The following is a 20103-nucleotide window of genomic DNA, read 5'->3' on the forward strand; positions in this document are numbered from 1 at the left end:
GGGCACAATGTGTACTGAGTTCAGGGAAAGAAAATAAAAGAATGAACGATATAGCAAATGGGGCAAAAACAAACTGAAGCATCTTGGTAAAGGTATATGGTATTATTCTCACAACTTTTCTATAAGCTTGAAATTTTAAACACACACACACGTATAAAATGTTATTACACAATATATATAATAAAACATATATTTTTATATATGATTAAAAAGTTTCCCTAATAAAAAGTCAACAAAAGACATGCAATCTTAGAATGTCAAGTCCATTACTTAGCAAACCACTTCTAGAAATAATTTAAAATGACTTATATCTTAATTCCTATAAATTTATTTAAAATTCTGGGGATGACACTCATACCACAGACCAAGAAAACTGCTACAAATTCATTTTGTTTCTTCTGTGATGCCTTCTCTGACCCAGTAGGTAGAGGGGGTTGCTCTCTTCCTGGGTTGCTCTCAGGGTACTTAGCATATGGTAACACCCTGAGGGCATGGTTAGGAGCACGGTTAACTTACTGCACTGTAAGTGGGAAATCAACTGTATATCTATAAACTAGCAATGAACTACTGGAAACTGAAATTTTAAAAATTAACATTTACAATAGCAAAAAATAAAAAAAGGAAAAGAGATAAATTTGACAAAAATTTGAAAGGCCTATACAATGAAAACTACAAAATATGGCTGAGAGAAATTAAGGAAGACCTAAATAAACAGAAAGATTTATCCTGTTCATGTGTTGGGAAACTTAATAGTGTTAAGATGCCAGTTCTCCCCAAATTGATCTACAGATTCAAGGTAGTCTTGACTAAAATTCCAGCAAGCTTTTTTATATTATAGATACTAATAAAATTGTTTAAAAATTCAGATGGAAATAAAAAGGATCTAAAATAGTCAAAACAAGTCTGTAAAAGAAGAACAAAGTTGGAGGGTTCACACTACCTGATTTCTAGAACTACTGTAAAGTTACAGTAATCAAAACAGCATGGTAAAGACAGATAAACAGAACAATGGAGCAGAATAAAGAATCCAATAAGTCCACAAATGCACACATATATGTACGCACATAACCAAGTATCGACAAAGACACAAAGACAGTACAGTGGATAAAGGATGGCCTTCTCAATAAATCTTAATGGAAAAATTGGTTATCCAGATACAAATAATGAACTTGGAGCCACAACCTTGTGCCATATACAAAAATTAACTCAAAATAGATTCCAGAACTAAATGGGAACCCTAAAACAATAAAACTTGTTAAAGAAAGCATAGAGGGAAACGGACTTAGCCCAGTGGTTAGGGCGTCCACCTACCACATGGGAGGTCCGCGGTTCAAACCCCGGGCCTCCTTGACCCATGTGGAGCTGGCCCATGCGCAGTGCTGATGCGCGCAAGGAGTGCCGTGCCATGCAGGGGTGTCCCCCGCGTAGGGGAGCCCCACGCGCAAGGAGTGCACCCTGTAAGGAGAGCCGCCCAGCGTGAAAGAAAGTGCAGCCTGCCCAGGAATGGCGCCGCCCACACTTCCTGTGCGGCTGACGACAGCAGAAGCGGACAAAGAAACAAGACACAGCAAATAGAAACAGAGAACAGACAAATGGGGGTGGGATGGGGTGGGGTGGGTGGGGAATTAAATAAATAAATAAATCTTTTAAAAAAAAGCATAGAAGAAAATATTTGTTAGGCGAAGATTTCTTAAATACAGCACCAAACCATAACCCATAAAAGAACAAATTGATAAAACATCCATTCTTCCAGAGACAATTAAGAAACTCAAAAGACAAGTCACAGGAGAGTGGTTGTAGCTCAGTGGTTGAGCATCTGATTCCCATTTACGAGGTCCTGGGTTCAATCTCCAGTACCTCCTAAAAAAAAAAAAAAAAAAAAGGAAAAAAGAAAAGGCAAGCCATAAACCGGGAAATATTACTTGTGAAACATGTATCTATAAAAGGACCTGTGTACAAATATAAAAACAAATGAAAACCCAAAAACAAACCAATTAAAAAATGGGTAAAAGATCTAAACAGAATTTTAACAAAGACAATAAACCGATGGTAAATAAACAATGCAAAGATGTTCAACACTATTCATCACTAGAGAAATACAAATTAAAAACACAATGAGATACTATGACATATCTATTTTAGAATGGCTAAAATTAGAAATATCGACAATAGCAAGCACTGGCAATAATATGGAGGAACTGAACTTTCACACACTTCTGTTGGGAATGTAATGGCACAACCATTGGGAAAACAGTTTGGCCGTTTCTAAAAATGTAAAAAATGTGAAAAAAAGACAGCATATGGCCATACAAAGACCTGTACACAAACATTCGTAGCAACTTTTTGAGAGCCAAAAACTGGAAACAATTCAAATATCCATTAACAGATTGTTAGAGGTTTGCAATGATTACCAGGTCATAAGGCTGTGGCTCCATTACCATGGATCAGTCGAGCAAGCTGCATATGTGAATGACAGCTTATCTCCCCCCAACAATGAGCCTTATCACAGTGGGAATGGAGTAGATAAGTTCCTACTCGCCATCAAACCCCCCTGCATTCCAAGAAAATCCTACCTCTTAGTCCACCTCCCCCAAGCCATACGCAAAGAGAATTCACTTTTACAGCCCTTTATTGACCCAAGGCTGTACTCTGGACCCTAACCCCCTACCCATGAACTAACATTTCCTCGCCTATTGATGGACTGTATAAATTCACATCTGCACCTTCCAGGAGTGGGATGAAGCCTCTCTTCAGACCCCCACCATGCTGGTGAAGAGAAAAGAAGTTGAATAAGTACTTGATGAATTAACAGTAATAATCAACAAGCAAAGCAGGAAAAGCCTTGCATTCACTTAAGTTAAAATGACGAGTCAAGAAATAGTCTAAAGGCACTACGTAACTGACACATACAAAGGGCATGGTAAAATGAGCATCAGAGATTAGGAGACCTCTAGTAATGAATAATGATCTTTAATGATGAACCCAACATGACTGGTTACTAGCTAGTTGATCTTGAGAAACTAAACTCATTGAGCTTCATTTCATCCTCTGAAAATTGGGATTGTTAATTTTTATCTTGTTTACCAGAGAGAATTGCTTGGGAAACCAATTCAGTTAAAAATCCTTCAAAATTATAAAGCAATTAGCATTGGTGTCATTAGACAGAACTCTGTAAAGGGGTAAAGAAACCAGAGATATGTGACTCCATTTAAATGGGGGTTAAAAACCTGGTCTATTGGCCTGACAGGGTATCACTCTGCTGCTTTTTCTGTTTTCTTCCGAGGAGGAGACAGTATCTTTTTTCCTGTTTATAAACAGGAAATACTGCCTATTCTGATATCTTTACTATTTTCACAAGTGTTCTGCCTTTTGAAAAGAAACTGGTTGAAAAATATAAAATATCCATTATTATGTTTCTATTTCAAGTTAGGATGAGTACCTGAGAGGAACACCAAGGTTAGATTTATTTCCTTCCGGTATATGGGAAATAAAAAACGTACATAACAAATTAAATTCCATGTTTTCTCAGTAGACATCTTTCAAAATTATGCCAACTGTCTACTTTGAAAAACAGATGCCCTTAACTTGTTTTAAATTCAAATTTATTGATGAACTATGATGAAAATGCAAAGGTAAACAGTGATAACAGCAGGCAAGAAAGAAGACTGAATGACCTCTGTGATAGCTCTCCCTAGGGATAGCCTACAAGACTTTATGCTAACAGATAAATCTTCACTCAAAGAAAAAACTAGAAGAAACCATTAAAATTTTATCAAGAGTTCATGACAGTGACATGAGTTTTTAGATTTATTCGTAAGAACCATTATTTTCTCCTACTGATAATGGAAGTTTTTGATGAACATATGAAAAAATATTTGGAGATGAAAATCTCCTTACAAAAATGGGATGTGCCCTTAGAAGGCTTATATAATAGTTACCTACTCTACTTTAATAAGCATCACTCATTCAGGGGTGGCTACTCATGATTAAAAATTTAGAAAAGACAGGCACAAAAATGTTTCATTTCCAAACATTTTCGGAAAACTCCAACCGAATTTGGATTTTTCCCATGGAGCCAGTGTCATTCAGCAACAGGGTGTTTTGGTAGTGCCAGATACTTCTTGTGCTATTATATACTATGAAAAGACGGCACTGCTACTATAAAGCAATGGTGTCCACTTGTCAACTCTAATAGTTCTGCTGACACTCAAAAGATGTCAGAACTTGTGATATTTGGGATGATGTGATACATTAGAGGTCAGGTTAAGAATACTAACGCTCTGCTCAAGAAAAGTTTTATGCCTATGCATCTGCTTTATGTGCTCACCAAACAGGAGTAAAATAACCAACCAGAGTCACTGTAATAGTCTTGGTACTGAAGCTATTTGCTGTATGTTACAGAAGAGAACATGGAGAGAGACCGGGGGGGGGGGGGGGGGGGTTGGGGGGGGGAAGGGGAGGAGGGAATTTAATTCTTTCTATATTTATTGCAAGATTTTAGCTCATGGCTCCATTAAAGAGGATCACAGCAAATAGAAGGATAACACTGTCTGGATAAAAGTATTTGTTTGTTTGCTTGACCTGTTTCATACTCATTTAAAAGTCTGATACCAACCAGATGTCCCACAATGATGATAAATTTAATTTATTTCTACTTTTTCAAACTCTTCTACAGATTCAGGCAGCACAATCACAGCCATTAGCTCACTGAGCTTGAATGCATCATTGAAGGAATGGAATTGATCAGGCAGATAGATTGTAGTGCATACTTAAGAGTCTCCTAAGAAGGGAGATGGCAGAAATCCAGACATCAAGTAGATGATGAAATGGCCATTTCCATTAAGGGAACATCACATCACAGATATTAATTAGGAGGCACTATAATAAAGTTAAGTGGATTTTGGCAAAAATGCTGAGTTAAAAGTCACCCCTGAATGTCCTTAGGCTAAGGCAATTACAGATCTGAAGGTGAGTCATGGATATACAATTTTCCATTCATTTCATAATGGTCACAGGCAAGTTAGAGACCAGATCAAACTCCATTCTTTTTTAGGTAGGGGGCAAACTAGCATTAAAGAGAGAGGGGGAGAGTGGATGTGGCTCAAGCAGTTTAGTACCGCCTCCCACAAGGGAGGTCCCAGGTTTGGTTACTGGTGCCTCCTTAAAGAGACAGAAACAAAGAACAAGCAAAACAAACAAGGAAACCCAAGGAAGCCAATGTGGCTCAGTGTTTGGGGGCTGGCTTCCTATATCCGAGGGCGTGGGCTTAATCTGTGGGCCCCTGTACCTCAACAAACAAAAAAAACTCACTAAAACCAAGGTTTTCTTTTTAATATTTCCAGGGGAAATGAGATTCCTTATTTATAGCAATATTACTGGCAGATGACAAGAAAATACTCCTTTTCTAGTACAAGAGAAATGAAACAAATCAGGTTTGTGTTTAAATGCCTTGCATTTTACCAAGTTTTTTTTTTTTTTATTTCAAGGATGTAAAGTCATGTTAATAACTGATGAATATATTTGTTCTGAGTCTTCAGTTCAAATCTACCTTAACTCTTAAATATTAAAAATCTTCTAAAGTAATATTTGCTACAAATGTTGGGACAGTCAAACCAAGAGATCTTCTGATCTCCCTACGACAATATATGACTGACAGTCAAAATATTTAGTAGCCAATAATGGCTTAACACAGTTTTATTTTATTTTTTGTTCTGTAATCCCTTATACTCTGTCCTCCCCCAGTACCTTCCAATTGGATTCTTCCTGTCTGTATACACCATAGACAAGAAATCAGAGAGATGGCCAATATGTGATAGGGTGAGGGAGGGGGCAAGGTTGAGACTAGAGAAGATTTATCTTTCCAACTTAGTATAACTAGGACCATACCCTTAGAATGCTGGATGTAATACTTCAAGTTATTAACTTTAAAGAACTGGGCTCGAGCCAAGAAGAAATATCTTTGCTGAAGATTCAATCTTAATTTTGTACATAAACTGAAGCAACTTATTTAAAATCTTTTATTTTGAAATAATTTCAAACTTATAAACTGCAAAAATAATACAGAAACAATATATAGACCTGCAATGCACCCGCATGCAGATACCCAGATGAATTCTGCTACATCTGGCATGACATTTGGTCTAATTATATCTACCTATTATCTATATTTATTTGTCTATATATATCTGATCTGTCATCTATCTATCTTCTAAACATTTTAGAGTAGGTTGCATATATCATTCTCCTCTAATAACTTAACATTGCATGAATATTTCATTAGAATAGGCAGTCACATCCATACTTACAGATTGGAAGGATCAGTTATACTCCCTATAATGTGTTACCATCAATTCTACCCATTTCCCCACATTTACAATCCACCTTATTATATATTCTACATACATTCAACATCAGCAATCCCTTCTCAACCCACACTCTCTCAGTAGTCTTTATCTATAGTTTAACTCCATGAGTTTATTCATTGTATTTAGTTCATGTTAGACTATACAATATTTTATCCTTTTATATCTGGCTTACTTCACTGAAAATTGCCCTATTCCCATATCCCTCTTCTGAGTTCCACAGTAGCCTTAAAAACCAAAGCCCATAATCAGAGTGAAAGCCAGCAGCCTGGCAGCCATTGGGGAGAAGGTAGAGGAGAAGAGGGTTAGATTAGACTTCCTTCAAAGTTTCATTCTCAGAGAACTTTCACTATTTGACCTGCATGGTGGCTCCCTGGAAGACCCCACGTAAAAGGCTGTCTTTATCTGATCTGACTTGAAAAAAGGTCTGTAACCCAGGGACATTTTTTTAACAGTTACAGACAACTGTTTAACATAATCACTGCACAAGGCAGTAGGGAACAGCTGGGGCAAAACAACAGGCTAATCACATCAAAATTTCATTATTTGCAGATGACATGATCCTATATAGAAAACCCTAACAGATCTACAACAAAGCTTCTAGAACTCATAAATGAGTTTAGTCAAGTCGCAGGTTATAAGATCAATGCGCAAAAATCAGTAGCATTTCTGTACACCAATAATGAGCAAAATCAGAAGGAAATCAAGAAACCAATACCATTCACAATAGTAAATAAAAAAACCAAATACTTAGGAATAAATTTAACTAAAGAGGTAAAAAACTTATACACCGAGAACTATACAAGACTGTTCAAGGAAATCAAAGAAGACCTAAATAAATGGAAGAATATTCCTTGTTCATGGATAGGAAGACTGAATATTATTAAGATGTCTATCCTACCAAAACTGATCTACACATTCAATGCAATCCCAATAAAAATCAACACAGCCTTCTTTAAGGAACTAGAAAAACTCTGAAATTTATTTGGAAAGGAAAGAGGCCCCGAATAGCCAAAGACATATTGAAAAAGAAAAACGAAACTGGAAGAATCACACTTCCTGACTTCAAAACATACTACAAAGCTACAGTAGTGAAAACAGCATGGTATTGGCATAAGGAGAGACACACAGACCAATGGAATCGAATTGAAAGTTCTGATATAGAACCTCATATATATAGCCATATAATATTCGATAAAGCCACCAAACCCTCTCAACTGGGAGAGAATGGCCTATTTAACAAATGGTGCCTGGAGAACTGGATAGCCACATGTAGAAGAATGAAAGAGGATTACCATCTCACACCTTATACAAAGATCAACTCAAGATGGATCAAAGACCTAAACATAAGAGCCAAGACCATAAAGATCTTGGAAAGCAGTGTAGGGAAACATCTACAGGACCTTGTGATAGGAAATGGATTCATGAATATCACACAAAAAGCACAAGCAGCAAAAGAACAAATAGATACATGGGACTTCCTCAAAATTAAAGCCTTCTGCACCTCAAAGGAGTTTGTCAAGAAAGTAAAAAGGGAACCCACATAATGGGAGAAAATATTTGGCAACCATATATCTGATAAGAGACTTATAACTTGCATATATAAAGAACTCATATATCTTGAAAATAAAAAGATAAACCACCCATTTAAAAAATGGGAAAAAGATTTAAACAGACACTTCTCCAAAGAAGAAATACAAATGGCTAAAAAGCACATGAAAAAATGCTCCAAATCTCTAGCTATCAGGGAAATGCAAATCAAAACTACAATGAGATACCATCTTACTCCCATAAGATTGGCAGTTATCAAAAAAAAACAGAAGACAACAAATACTGGAGAGGATGTGGAGGAATGGGAACACTCATCCACTTCTGGTGGGAATGCAGAAGGATCCAGCCATTCTGGAGGACAGTTTGGCGGTTTCTCAAAAAACTTGCCATAGATTTGCCATATGACCCAGCAATTCCACTGCTGGGTATATACCCAGCAGAACTGAAAACAAGGACACAAACCGATATATGTACATCAATGTTCATAGCAGCATTGTTCACTATCGCCAAAAGTTCGAATCAACCCAAATGCCCATCAACAGACGAGTGGATCAATAAAATGTGGTATATACACACAATGGAATACTACGTGGCTGTAAGAACAAATACACTACAAACACACATGATAACATGGATGAATCTTGAGAACCTTATGTTGAGTGAAGCAACCCAGGCACTGAAGGACAAATACTACATGACCTCAATGATATGAAATAAGCAAGCTGCCTCAGAGAGTTAGAGACTGGAAAATAGGCTTACAGGAAATCGGGGGATGGAGGAAGGATGTGAGCCGACGTCTGCAGGGGTGTAATCTATGATGAGCTGGCAGTAAGTATGAGCACAAAGAAGAGATAAAATGGGGGCAAGAGGTTGCCTTTGGGTGGGGCTTTGCGGATTTGAGGGGGGCTGGGGATGGGCGGATGGGTAATATTGCCCACAAAATTGGGGGGAGAGAGGGGCAACACACGAACATAGGAGAGTGTCAGGTGTTGGTTTACTGAGCATTTCTCAGTAAAATGCTGAGAAAATCGTATCAAAATATAATTAGGAGGGTTACCTGTTTAGGATGCTTGGAGGGGATGGTTTGATGCGGGATGGACTCCTGAGGAATGTCTGAATGCTCATTTTGCCAGGGTGGGTTGTACCATTGGGCAGAGACCCAAGAAGTGAGAGTTGGGTGGACCCACATCCTGGGGAGGACTAATGCCATCAAATAGAGAGAACTGTATATCTCGAGAGAAAGGGCGGCTCCCAGGGCATTAGGGTAGTTGAGCAAGTCAGGCCTTGAACACTGTTGCAAGCATCTCTGGACGTGGCTCCTCGGGAAATGGAGATTGGCTGTCGATGTGGGCCCCAAGGGGAGGGGAAAATGGATGTTGAATGGATGGAACCAAGGTAAATGTGGGGGCAAGAGAGGAGTTTCGCGAGAATACACGAGGATGAATATAAAGCATGTAATATTACACCAAAAACATATAGGGGACAACAGACTAATAATGTAAACCATAATGTAAAACATAGGATAACTAAAAAATTTAGAAAACTGTATATCCTAAAGTATGGACCACATTGTAAGCACAGATGTCACCTTGTTTGAAAGCTATTGTTTCGGAGTCTGTATATCAGTTTCAGTAAATATGATATGAATAAGTTAAAAGATTAAAGCTGTGGAAGGGAAAAGGTTTTACGGTGGATGTGTGGGAGTACTGTATATTGTATATATGAATTACTGTGATCTAAGACTCTTGTGAAGAGAAGCTCAATAACTACGAAAAAAGAAAAGAAAAAGATAGGATGTAGAAATTTTTCTAAATCGGTATGTACTCTAGATCTAACCTTTAAACTCATCGCTATATTCTATTTTATTAGCAAGGGAACCTGACACTATATTGGGATTCACTTTACAGGAAGTTTTGGATCACAGAGTGGTTCAACAATGGCGGCGGAGGAATACTGGTATGGGATGTTATTGACAGGCTATATATGGTTGACAGAGTTATACAGGGCATATGTCCAGGGTGCATGGTAATGTTTAGATATACTCATAGTGGAAACAATTAAAAACAACAGCTGGGGGGGTATTGGGTTCCTGGCCGGGGGGGCTCTGTCATGGTCCCTAGGGGAGCAGTGGCAGTTCCCCAGGTGCAATGGTAAGAACCAGGAAGGAATGAGGGTCCAACAGTGGGCTCCTGATACTAATGACTATGCTTGTGAGCCTATACTCCTGCAATAAGAACAAGGCCTAGAGCAGCATTGTGCCTGGGAGTTTCCTCCTGACAGCCTTCATGTTACTCAAATGTGGCCAGTCTCGAAGCCAAACTCAGCATGTAGATGCAGTGCATTCCCCCCAGTGTGGGACATGACACCCGGGGATGAGCCTCCCTGGCACCGAGGGATCACTACCAAATACCAGCTGAAGATGCAACTAGAAAATGACCTTGAATTAGCGGATCAGCAGAATATCCCTGTCTACATATAATAACATGACTTTAAAATGCTGTTTGACCCAGTGTAAGGGGGAAATGGAAAGGAGAAATGAGTTTATATGGCTATGAGTCTCTAAAAAAGAGTCTGGAGGTTGTCAGAAGGATTGCCCTTATGCACAACTGAGCAGAGTCTCAGAGACAGATAAAGTAGATACAACCCCAGGTATTGGTTCTTTTGAGGGATAAAGAGACCCATGGGTTCTATGGTCATGGCAGATGGGGTTCACTGCCATGTCAGATGGCCCTTCTTTGGAGCTGGTGTTTCTGCGTGATGGAACTGGACTCAGATGGGATCTCTTTTCACAAGACTTTCATGCTACTTTACTGGAATTGTAGTTGGTGTTGGGGTTTAAGATATATTTAGGGGATTTGAATCTCTGGACTGACAATATGATAGCCAGGCCCTGAGCCTCAACAGACTTCAGCTCCTACACTCTGATTTATTGGACTTACCCCACTCAGCTAACATGGAGTTGAAGAAGGTCAACCACCACACCATGGAGCCTAGAGTGCCTACAACTGAAAGCAGGAGGATTGCATCCAGTATCCATGTGGAATCTAAGGCCCCACTTGACATAGATGTGCAATGGACACAACCAATCCAATGTCCACAGAGAAAATGTGGCATTGGTGTGGGAAGGGTGGCCATGGTGGCTGCTGGGTGCGGGGAATGGGAGGAAGAGATGAGATGGGGAGGCGTTTTCGGGACTTGGAGTTGTCCTGGGTGGTGCTTCACGGACAACTACGGGACATTGTAGATCCCCCCAGGGCCCACTGGATGGAACGTGGGAGAGTGTGGGCTATGATGTGGACCATTTACTATGGGGTGCAGCGATGCCCAAAGATGTACTTACCAGGTGCAATGGATGTGTCATGATGATGGGAGAGAGTGTTGCTGTGGGGAGAGCGGGGAGTGGGGGTGATGGGGTTGAATGGGACCTCATATTTTTTTAATGTAATATTTTTTAAAAAAATGAATACAAAATTAAAAAAAAACAACAACAAAAAAACAAAACGAAAGAAAAAGATGGGGAATGAGATGTTCATAAGGGGTTTGAAACTCTAACATATTTCTGTGAATCTGAATGCTATGCTCGTGTCCAGGAAAGAACTGAAAAGACCCCAAGCACTCCCCTCTGGCTGAGTTTGAGGCTCTGAGCAAAAGGAAGTAAAGTAAAGTAAACTGTCAACTGCCTGGCAGAAAAACTGCCACAGTACATTATTTAACACATTTGGTTTTCAACAAAACATTTTGAGACATGCAAAGAAACAACCAATTGTGGCCAGGGAAAAAAGCAATCAATAGTAACAGTTTCTGAGGAAGGGCAGGCATTGGCTTTACTAGAAAGAGACTTTTAATCAGCTATTTTAAATATGGTCAAAGAACTAAAGGAAACTGTCAAAAGAACTAAAGTATAAAAATGATGCCTCACAAATAAAGAATATCAATAAACATATAGAAATTAGAAAAAGAGCCAAATAGAAATTCTGGAGTTGTAAAGTACAAGTGCTAAAAATTCACTACAAGTACTCAACAGATTTGAGCAGGCAGAAGAAAGATTCAGAGAACTGAAGGAAAAGTCAAAACTATCCAGTCTGAGGAACAGAAAAATGAACAAAGCCTCAAAAACCTGTGGGACATCATCAAGTGTACTAACATATGCCTAATGGGAGTTCCAGAAAGAGAAGAGAGAATGAAAGGCACAGAAAGAATATTCGAAGAAATAATGGCTGAAAATTTGAGGAAGAATTTGCTGAAAAACATTCAAGAAACTCAATGTACTCCAAGTAGGATAAAGTCAAAGAGATTCACAACTAGACACATCAATCTCAAACTGTTGAAAGTCAAAGACAAAGAAAGAAGCTTGAAAGCAAAACATCAGGAACAAAATAGGATATTCTTCTGATTGGTGCTTACAGATATATCTGAGGAAAATAGTATGGCTTTAAGATTGGATCTCAGAGCCTTAGTTTTGTCATTTCTCTCTGTGAAGGCAACATAACTAAGTATAATTCAATATAGTCCATAGGGGATGATTTTTCTCCCATTGTAGTCTTTGGGCTTAACAATAAACCAAATTTTCCAACTCAGGTGAAATTTTAGTCTTCTATATCTAAGCTCAAATCAGGAATAGATTCAAAGATGAAATAATAAACCCACTTTTGCAGAAAAAATAAGTATCAGTAATAGATGGCTAATTATGGCTTTTATGTGGGAACATTTCTTTAGATACTTGAATAAAAGACTTAACTTACCTGTGGTGGCTGATTAAGAGTTTCTTAAGAACTATGAGATAATCAGTATTTTTTAGTAGCTCATTCATAATAACATATTGACATCTCAATCTCAAGAAACTTAGAGAAAAAAAAAATTTGAATCTCTTTAACAAACCTAAAGTAAAAATTTGACTAAATCTCACCCCCTTCTCTTCTCACATTCACTTAAAAGAAATCAAGGACAGGCACTAAGATAACACTTTCTCTCTTAGGATGAGTTAATTATGGTAAACATAAGATTATTGATTTTTTTACCTTCTATAAAGCTCACAGTTGTATGGACTCTTTCCAAACAGTGAAACTGTGCTTTTTATATTTATATAATGCCTTCATACTGAAGGTACCATATCATTTTCAAAATATAATGGAAGAGTAACAACAGAATATATGCTCAAAAGTATATCACTACCTTCTTTTGAAGAGGATTATTATACTATTACATATAAAATTTCAAATGGAGAGAAACTGAATAGCTTTTATCCTTGTTTCTCAGATAAAGATGCCAAGAAAGAAAAGGTGGTATAAAATATCTTACTCAAGATTAGGAAAATAAGACTAACAATTTCAAAAAAGAAATAGAAAGAAATGAATAAAAATATTGGGACTAACGCTTATGGTAGAGAAAAGCTATACCTGGATGGCCACTTGTCTTCATGAGAGATTGACATAGAAGGGAGAAACCACCACAAGGCCCATACTTTCCCAAACTAACCTGTGATGATAAGACATTCATTGTGATCCAGCATCTCAGTGAAAAGTCGTGATACAATCAACTCAGGATTGATTAAAAAGCGGATTTCTTCCTGCACAAGTCCTGCACTGGTTACACCACCTCCAACGAAACGATTTGCAAAGTCCACCTATTTGGGAAAATGCAGCATGTTAAATGATGGTCTTAAATACCCACATATATGATAAAGAAGTATACTCTCTCCAATCTTTTCATCCCCATAAAAGTCAACCTCCAAATTAGTAATCTTTCCAGAGAGGAGAGATATAAGTTTGCTTGTACTTTTTACATCTCACTGCAGTTAATATCTCTCTCAAAACCTTAGGAAGAACCTGGAAAATGGAGCTTTCAGGTACTCTGGCCTAATAAGCCTGAATGTAATATATGGACTTTTTTCCTTATAAATCTTATTTGTTAGGGGCCACAAATCAAGGGAGAGCTTGATCTGGAAAGATTTCAAGGTTATTTCTCCACCATTCACTACTCCATTTCCCTTTATATATTTCACATAACTTCAATAAAATTATACCTTTGTTATATAAACTGACAATCAAACACTTATCATAAATAAAAAGTTCAGACTGACTTTTTTTTTGGTTAACTTTTTTCTTCTGTGTAAGAATAAAAGAATGGAATTGCTGTCCTTCTAAATTCAGCCCCAAACTGCATGAATATTAGAAAACAATTAAAAAATAAAGAAAGAAAGGGAAAGAAAACCTAGTTTCACAACAAAGATTACACTGAATTAGTATTTTCAATTTAATTTAAAATGATATATAAGCCTTCTGTGGATTACTATGATGGGAATCCCCAAGTTCCTATGAGTTAGGCAATCCTCAATACAAAGCAAACTCAGCTTGTCAGCATTATAAAAGTTCACTGTAAACTTAACCAAGCACAACAATAGGTCCAACACTACTCTAGGCCCTATGGAACAATATGTAAGAAATGGCTTTCGTCTTTGCCTTAGATTATTCTATTTGAGGAGTTAAAATTACACCATACATATAATTTGCTTATATACACAGTCATATATGCAAATAAAATATTGTAGTACTGTAGGAGGCTTCTAACTTTTAAACTACTGTTTTTTTATTTTTTTAAACTTGTGTTTTCTGAAGCAATATATTAAATGAAGCCTATTTATAAGAGTAAAACAGGAATATGAATAAAGGACTATAAATCTTTTGATATATAAAATACATGTGAAAAGACAGAAATTAATAAAAGGCAAAATAGTCTTTTACCACTGAAGAATTTGGAAAATACTGAAAAATACCACTGTCCAAATTATTTTTTTTTCCTAATTGTATTTTTTATTTATTTTTAAAAGATACTTAGATTACATAAAGTGTTATACAAAATGCCCAAATTCTTGAAATGCGTTATTGTCGAGAATCGTATATTTGGATTTGTATTCTGGAGAACTAGATCAATGCTAAAAAAGAGACCAATTCTTTAGCTTACATAGAAAAATAATTCCGGTGAAACTAATCAGTTGATTAAAATTACTATATGTGAGGTCTTTATGCATTGGGTGAGCTATGGCTTAAGTTGTTCAATTCAACAAATATTTACTGAGTATTGTGCTGGGAACCATGGGCTGCAAAGATAAGACGTAGTTCCTGGTTGTAAAGCATTTACAATCTACACGGGAGTTAGGCACATAAGCAGAATGACAATGCATTTGATACTTGCCAAATAATGCAACTGACTATGAATGGAGTATGGGGGGAAACAGGAGTTTAACAGAGAATGTGGTGGTCAATCTGCATTTAGCTGACATACTGTAGGCAGAGGGAATAGCATGTTGAAGGATGCAGGGAAAAAATGAAATGTAAATAGCTGTGCGAGGAAAATGGATAGTAGATTCCTTATGCCGGCCTGCAATGTAGAGTACATGAATGGTTATAGTTGGTGACAAGGTGGGAAGAGTAGCCTGGGATCTAGAATATCATACTAAGAAATAAGAAACTTGTATGTCATTCTGGGAAAGATTCTAAAACAGGAAAAATACAATTAGACCTGTGCTTTAGGAAGATAATTTAGACTAGAGTTTAAAGAACAGACTAGAAAAGTGTAAGATTAAAAGCAGAGATGCTAGTTAGGTCACTACCGAATAGTTTAGACATATACTAGTATAACCTCAAATAGGGAGGTAGGGAAGGAAGTAGAGAAAACAGAGAAGACCTGGCAAAGAAATACAATGGACAGCACTTGAGAACTGAGAGATTGGCTGAGTGCCTAGATGTATAATGGTATTGTGAATGCAAATGAGAAACAGAGATGGTTTGGGATCAGCTAAACTTAATTTTTACTGGAACAAGGTACAGAACAAAATTAGAAAGATAAGCTCTGTCTAACTTATGTACTACTTGGTAACGACAAAGGAAATACATTATTCAATGCACATCCTGCTGTTATTCATTCTGAATAAAAGGCAGGCACTTATTACTTCAAAGGTATACATAGAAATAAATACACTAAACTCAATATGCCTCTAAAAGCAAGGTCTTTCAGAGAAGCAAAGTTTTCACTACTTAAAAAAGTTCTTAATAAAAGGTACTACAAATCAGAAACCTATTCCAGGACATGAAAACAAGCATAGGTGTGCTTCTATACTTTTACTCAGTCATTTTCTAAGTCACTTTACTTTAAAGCTATTTGTTCAGATTACTCAGTTTCTGAATTATAACTTGATGAAAAGAGAAAACCGATAACACGCCTTAGAGAGGTTTTGTTGTTGCTGCCATTCAGCATAATGTAATTTATATGCTACACAAGGAGCTTTGTAGCATTGCAATACACTATACCCTGATCTCCTGGGGATACATAGCATGGGTGGGGAGAACAATTAATAGTACTAGAGGCCTTTATGTTATTCTTTTAATCTATTGAGGACTCCCATTTCATCTATAATATATTCCAAGAAGTGAAGAGAATCTCAGCCTTGAATGTTGCTAAATAATTCCTTGTTGGATTGCACTGTAATGAAAGGTCAGCATTCCTGTGGTGCTAACTAGCAGTAAGCTTTGTTTATTTCATGTGTACTAAGACTCCTGTCAGTTAACACAAGATTTCAATGTAGGGAAAAACTTCATCAGGAAGAGAATGTGGGAAAAAAGTGATAGTCATTTGAAACAACTTTTATGTATATTTCAAAATTATTTTTTAAGTAGAAGAAAAGGTATATGATTAAATAAAAATTAAAATACTTTTTGGGGGCAAAAGTTAAGTACAGAACAAATATTTATTCAGTTATCCTAAGTATTTTTGTTTATGAATTCAAATAATCACTGGGAGAAGGCAATTTTAAACAAAACATTGTTTGTCTCTTTGAAGTATTAATCATAAACATGTCTAAATAAAAGGCTCTTCTAAAAAGAATCTCATATTCATCAACTACTTGGAGCAAAAGTATGTAATAACTAGCTAAGTAACTCAAATTAATCTAGTCATTTTACAATGAACATTAAGTATATATTCAAACAAATCAGTTTATTCTCAGTCATCTGCTTTCTCTAGATTCTGACCCAATATAAGGATCTAAGAAAAATCAGCTTCCCAGTATAAATAAGCTGTCCAAGCTTCTTTCAAAGAAAACTAGATTTACGATACTCTTATAAATGGGATAAGAACACAAAACATGACATGTTGTCTCTGATTAGTGCATTAAAAAGAAAAAAAAAAAAGAGCACTCTAAAGTAAAAGGAAAATGTACTCAGGTCTTATAACATTTTAAAGCTACATACATGGAGCATTTTATTTGTTAATTCCTTTTTCGAATAATATTTTTTAAAGGTAAAGGCAGACAAACACAGATTAATAACAGTTTGGGTGATGGACAAAGAAAGGCCTATATGAGAGGCCTTTCTTTTCAATCCATTTTAGATGTTTGACTCCGAGACCTAACCAAGACTGTTGGTGGCAGAAAAACATTTCAAGTTGGTCATCATTTGTGGCAGAATAAGAGCCTTTAAAGAAAAAGAACAAAATAGCCCAGTGACAGCTTGTCAAGACCATACCCTAGGAACTTCCTCCACTGTCAACGTACAATCAATGTCTGAACCAAGAGACCTGACGATGTCCAGATCTTAGGATTTTCTGTCAAAGCCTTTTTAAAGAAGCAGATGTGAGAAACAGAGAGTGCACTGGCAAATAACATTACCGAGGCTGTCAAAATGATCTCTCTGCTGTTTTTCTCCAGTCTGCTATTATGCTTCTTTGCATTAAATCAGTTTAGGGGATAAACAAACAGATTTTCAAATTTTCTCTGCTGTCAGAAGCTTGGTAAATCCTAAACACACACATACTGCTGTGATTCACCTACCTGTAGCATGCCTCGACCATTTCCTTCTATGGTACCTTCATAAGTGACATGTAATCGAGTCAGGAGCTTATCACACCTACAGTTTAAAAAGATATTCCCTGATTAATTTTTTTAATGACCAGTAACTCACTACAGAAAAACCTGAAAATATAGATAGTAATAAAAGAAAAACGGAAAATCCCAAATCTCAAAAGCCAGAAAGATGCCTACTGCTAACACTTGTGATGCAGATCCTCCAAAACTTGCTTATTAAAAAATACAAACATATTGAAAATAAAATGGGACAAACTGTTTTGAAATCTGCTTTCCCTATACACAGCATAAGTTTCTCTTTTTTAAGACAACTGAAAAACTTCTCAAAATACAAAAATTAAGGTCTATAAAATTTTATTACTTGCTAGAGTTAGCAACCTAAGGAAAATTACATGATTCTCAGATGGGCTCTGTTTTGCCCAGTTTGATAACTGTATGTGTTGGGGGTAGTGGGAGTTGAAAATACATAGTGTTTTTATATTAAATAGGCTGACAGATGAGTCTAGTACCTGTAAGTTACTCAGAAGGCAAAATTATTGTCTTTCCCTTTCATAAACTGTGGTCACTGAGATATTTACTTGGCTTACATTTAAATTAAAAACTAATTCCTGGGAAGCAGATATGGCTCAACTGATAAGAGCATCTGCCTACCATATGGGAGGTCCAGGTTTCAAACCCAGGGCCTCCTGACCCTTGTGGAGCTGGCCCATGCGCAGTGCTGATGTGTGCAAGGAGTGCCGTGCATGCAGGGATGTACCCCACATAGGGGAGCTCCATGTGCAAGGAGTGTGCCCCCACAAGGAGAGTCACCCTGTGTGAAAAAAGCACAGCCTGCCCAGGAGGGGTGCCACACACACGGAGAGCTGATGTAGCAAGATGATGCAACAAAAAGAGACACAGATTCCCGGTGCTGCTGACAAGAATGCAAGCGGACACAGAAGAACACACAGCGAATGAACACAGAGAGCAGACAACGGGGGATGGGGGGGTCGCAGAAGGGGAGAGAAATTAAAAATAAGCAAATAAATCTAAAACAAAACAAAACAAAATAAAAATGAATTCCCTTTTATTTTTAGTTTTATTTTTATTTATCCCCCCCCACCACTGTCTGCTCTCTGTGTCCATTTGCCCATTTGCTGTGTGTGTTTCTAATTCTGAAGTTCCACGATTATTTTTATTATTACCTTTCCCATTCCGGAAAATCTTCAAGACTCTGTCTAGTAAATGTCACCAACCCGGTAGGTTCTAGAAAAGCAATAAAAGAAACACACAAAATAAGTATCAATTTTTAAACACACAAAATAAGTTATCAATTTTTAAAAGATTATACGTAATTTGATAAAAGAACGCAGTCTATCAATGATTATAAAACTACTCACAGAATGCTAAGCCTAGTGTTGTGATGCCAGTAAAGACTGCTTTAAAATTATAGTATATCTAACGTTATATCTACGTAAGCAAAACTACACAAATAACAGCACTACAGCAGGATTTGAGAGCAGGTACTTTTTGATAAAGTTTTCTAAACAGACTACACATTTAAAAAAGGATGCACAATGGGTATAAGCTTATGCAATTAGGATGAAATTGAATTTTAATCTTCAGTCCGCTTCTCAAAGAAAATGCTTCTCAAAGAAAACTCTACCCACAGACTAGTGAATGGATAATCACAGTGTGTTTTAAGTTAACATAAAATGTTTAAGATAATAAATGAAAACCACTGGCATGTCCTTTGGAGTTAACACAGCTAAATCTGGAGCTGTGCTCTCCTTTGCCAGAAGGAGGAAATACAGTGTGTGTTCTAGGAGTTTAGAGAAGAAGACATATTTTTCAAGGAGCAATAGATTTGAGAGGGCGAAAATAAAATATTGCTAATGCAGTCAATAATTATAGAGGCAAAAACCTTTTCTTTTTAAGTTTACTTTTCCTTTTAAGCTAGTGGCAAAACCAACAAATAAATCAGATGACCAGAAGTAACTTGTTTGATTCAAATCAAAGAACAAACTCAAAAGACCAGGCCATTTCTGTTTTCTTCTGTTTAAAAAAGAAATAAAAGAGCTCTCAAGCAAAGAAAGAGATGTCTGGAGCTATTAACGGTAAGTGGGAAGAGTCCCAATGAAAGCTGGGCAATCCTTTCATTCTTTTGGATAATTTAACATTTCTTTACTCTCAATCACAAGTAGTAACACTCAAAAATCATATGCAGCAGTTGTAATAGAAAACAGAATTTCGTTAACATGGATCTTAAAATATTCTTTAGATACCTTTCTTTAAGACAAATGGCTAGCACAAATCTCCCAAGTAAGAGGTCAAACTATTTGAACACAAGGGAAG

General features: G+C 36.9%; 1 protein-coding gene across 3 annotated transcripts in view; it reads right to left on the reverse strand.

Moving 5' to 3' along the window:
• Nucleotides 1-20103, reverse strand: part of PARG (poly(ADP-ribose) glycohydrolase) — a 142836-nt gene that overhangs the window by 35422 nt on the left and 87311 nt on the right. For all 3 annotated transcript variants that reach the window (XM_058299150.2, XM_058299149.1, XM_071215888.1), the window contains 3 exons: nt 18954-19014; nt 17737-17812; nt 13389-13536 (listed from right to left, as the gene is read on the reverse strand). In XM_058299150.2, the coding sequence (XP_058155133.1) occupies nt 13389-13536; nt 17737-17812; nt 18954-19014 (285 nt within the window). The remainder of the gene's footprint in view (nt 1-13388; nt 13537-17736; nt 17813-18953; nt 19015-20103) is intronic.

The sequence above is a fragment of the Dasypus novemcinctus genome, chromosome 6 (genome assembly GCF_030445035.2).
Source record: "Dasypus novemcinctus isolate mDasNov1 chromosome 6, mDasNov1.1.hap2, whole genome shotgun sequence".
NCBI classification, from domain to species: Eukaryota; Metazoa; Chordata; class Mammalia; order Cingulata; family Dasypodidae; genus Dasypus; species Dasypus novemcinctus.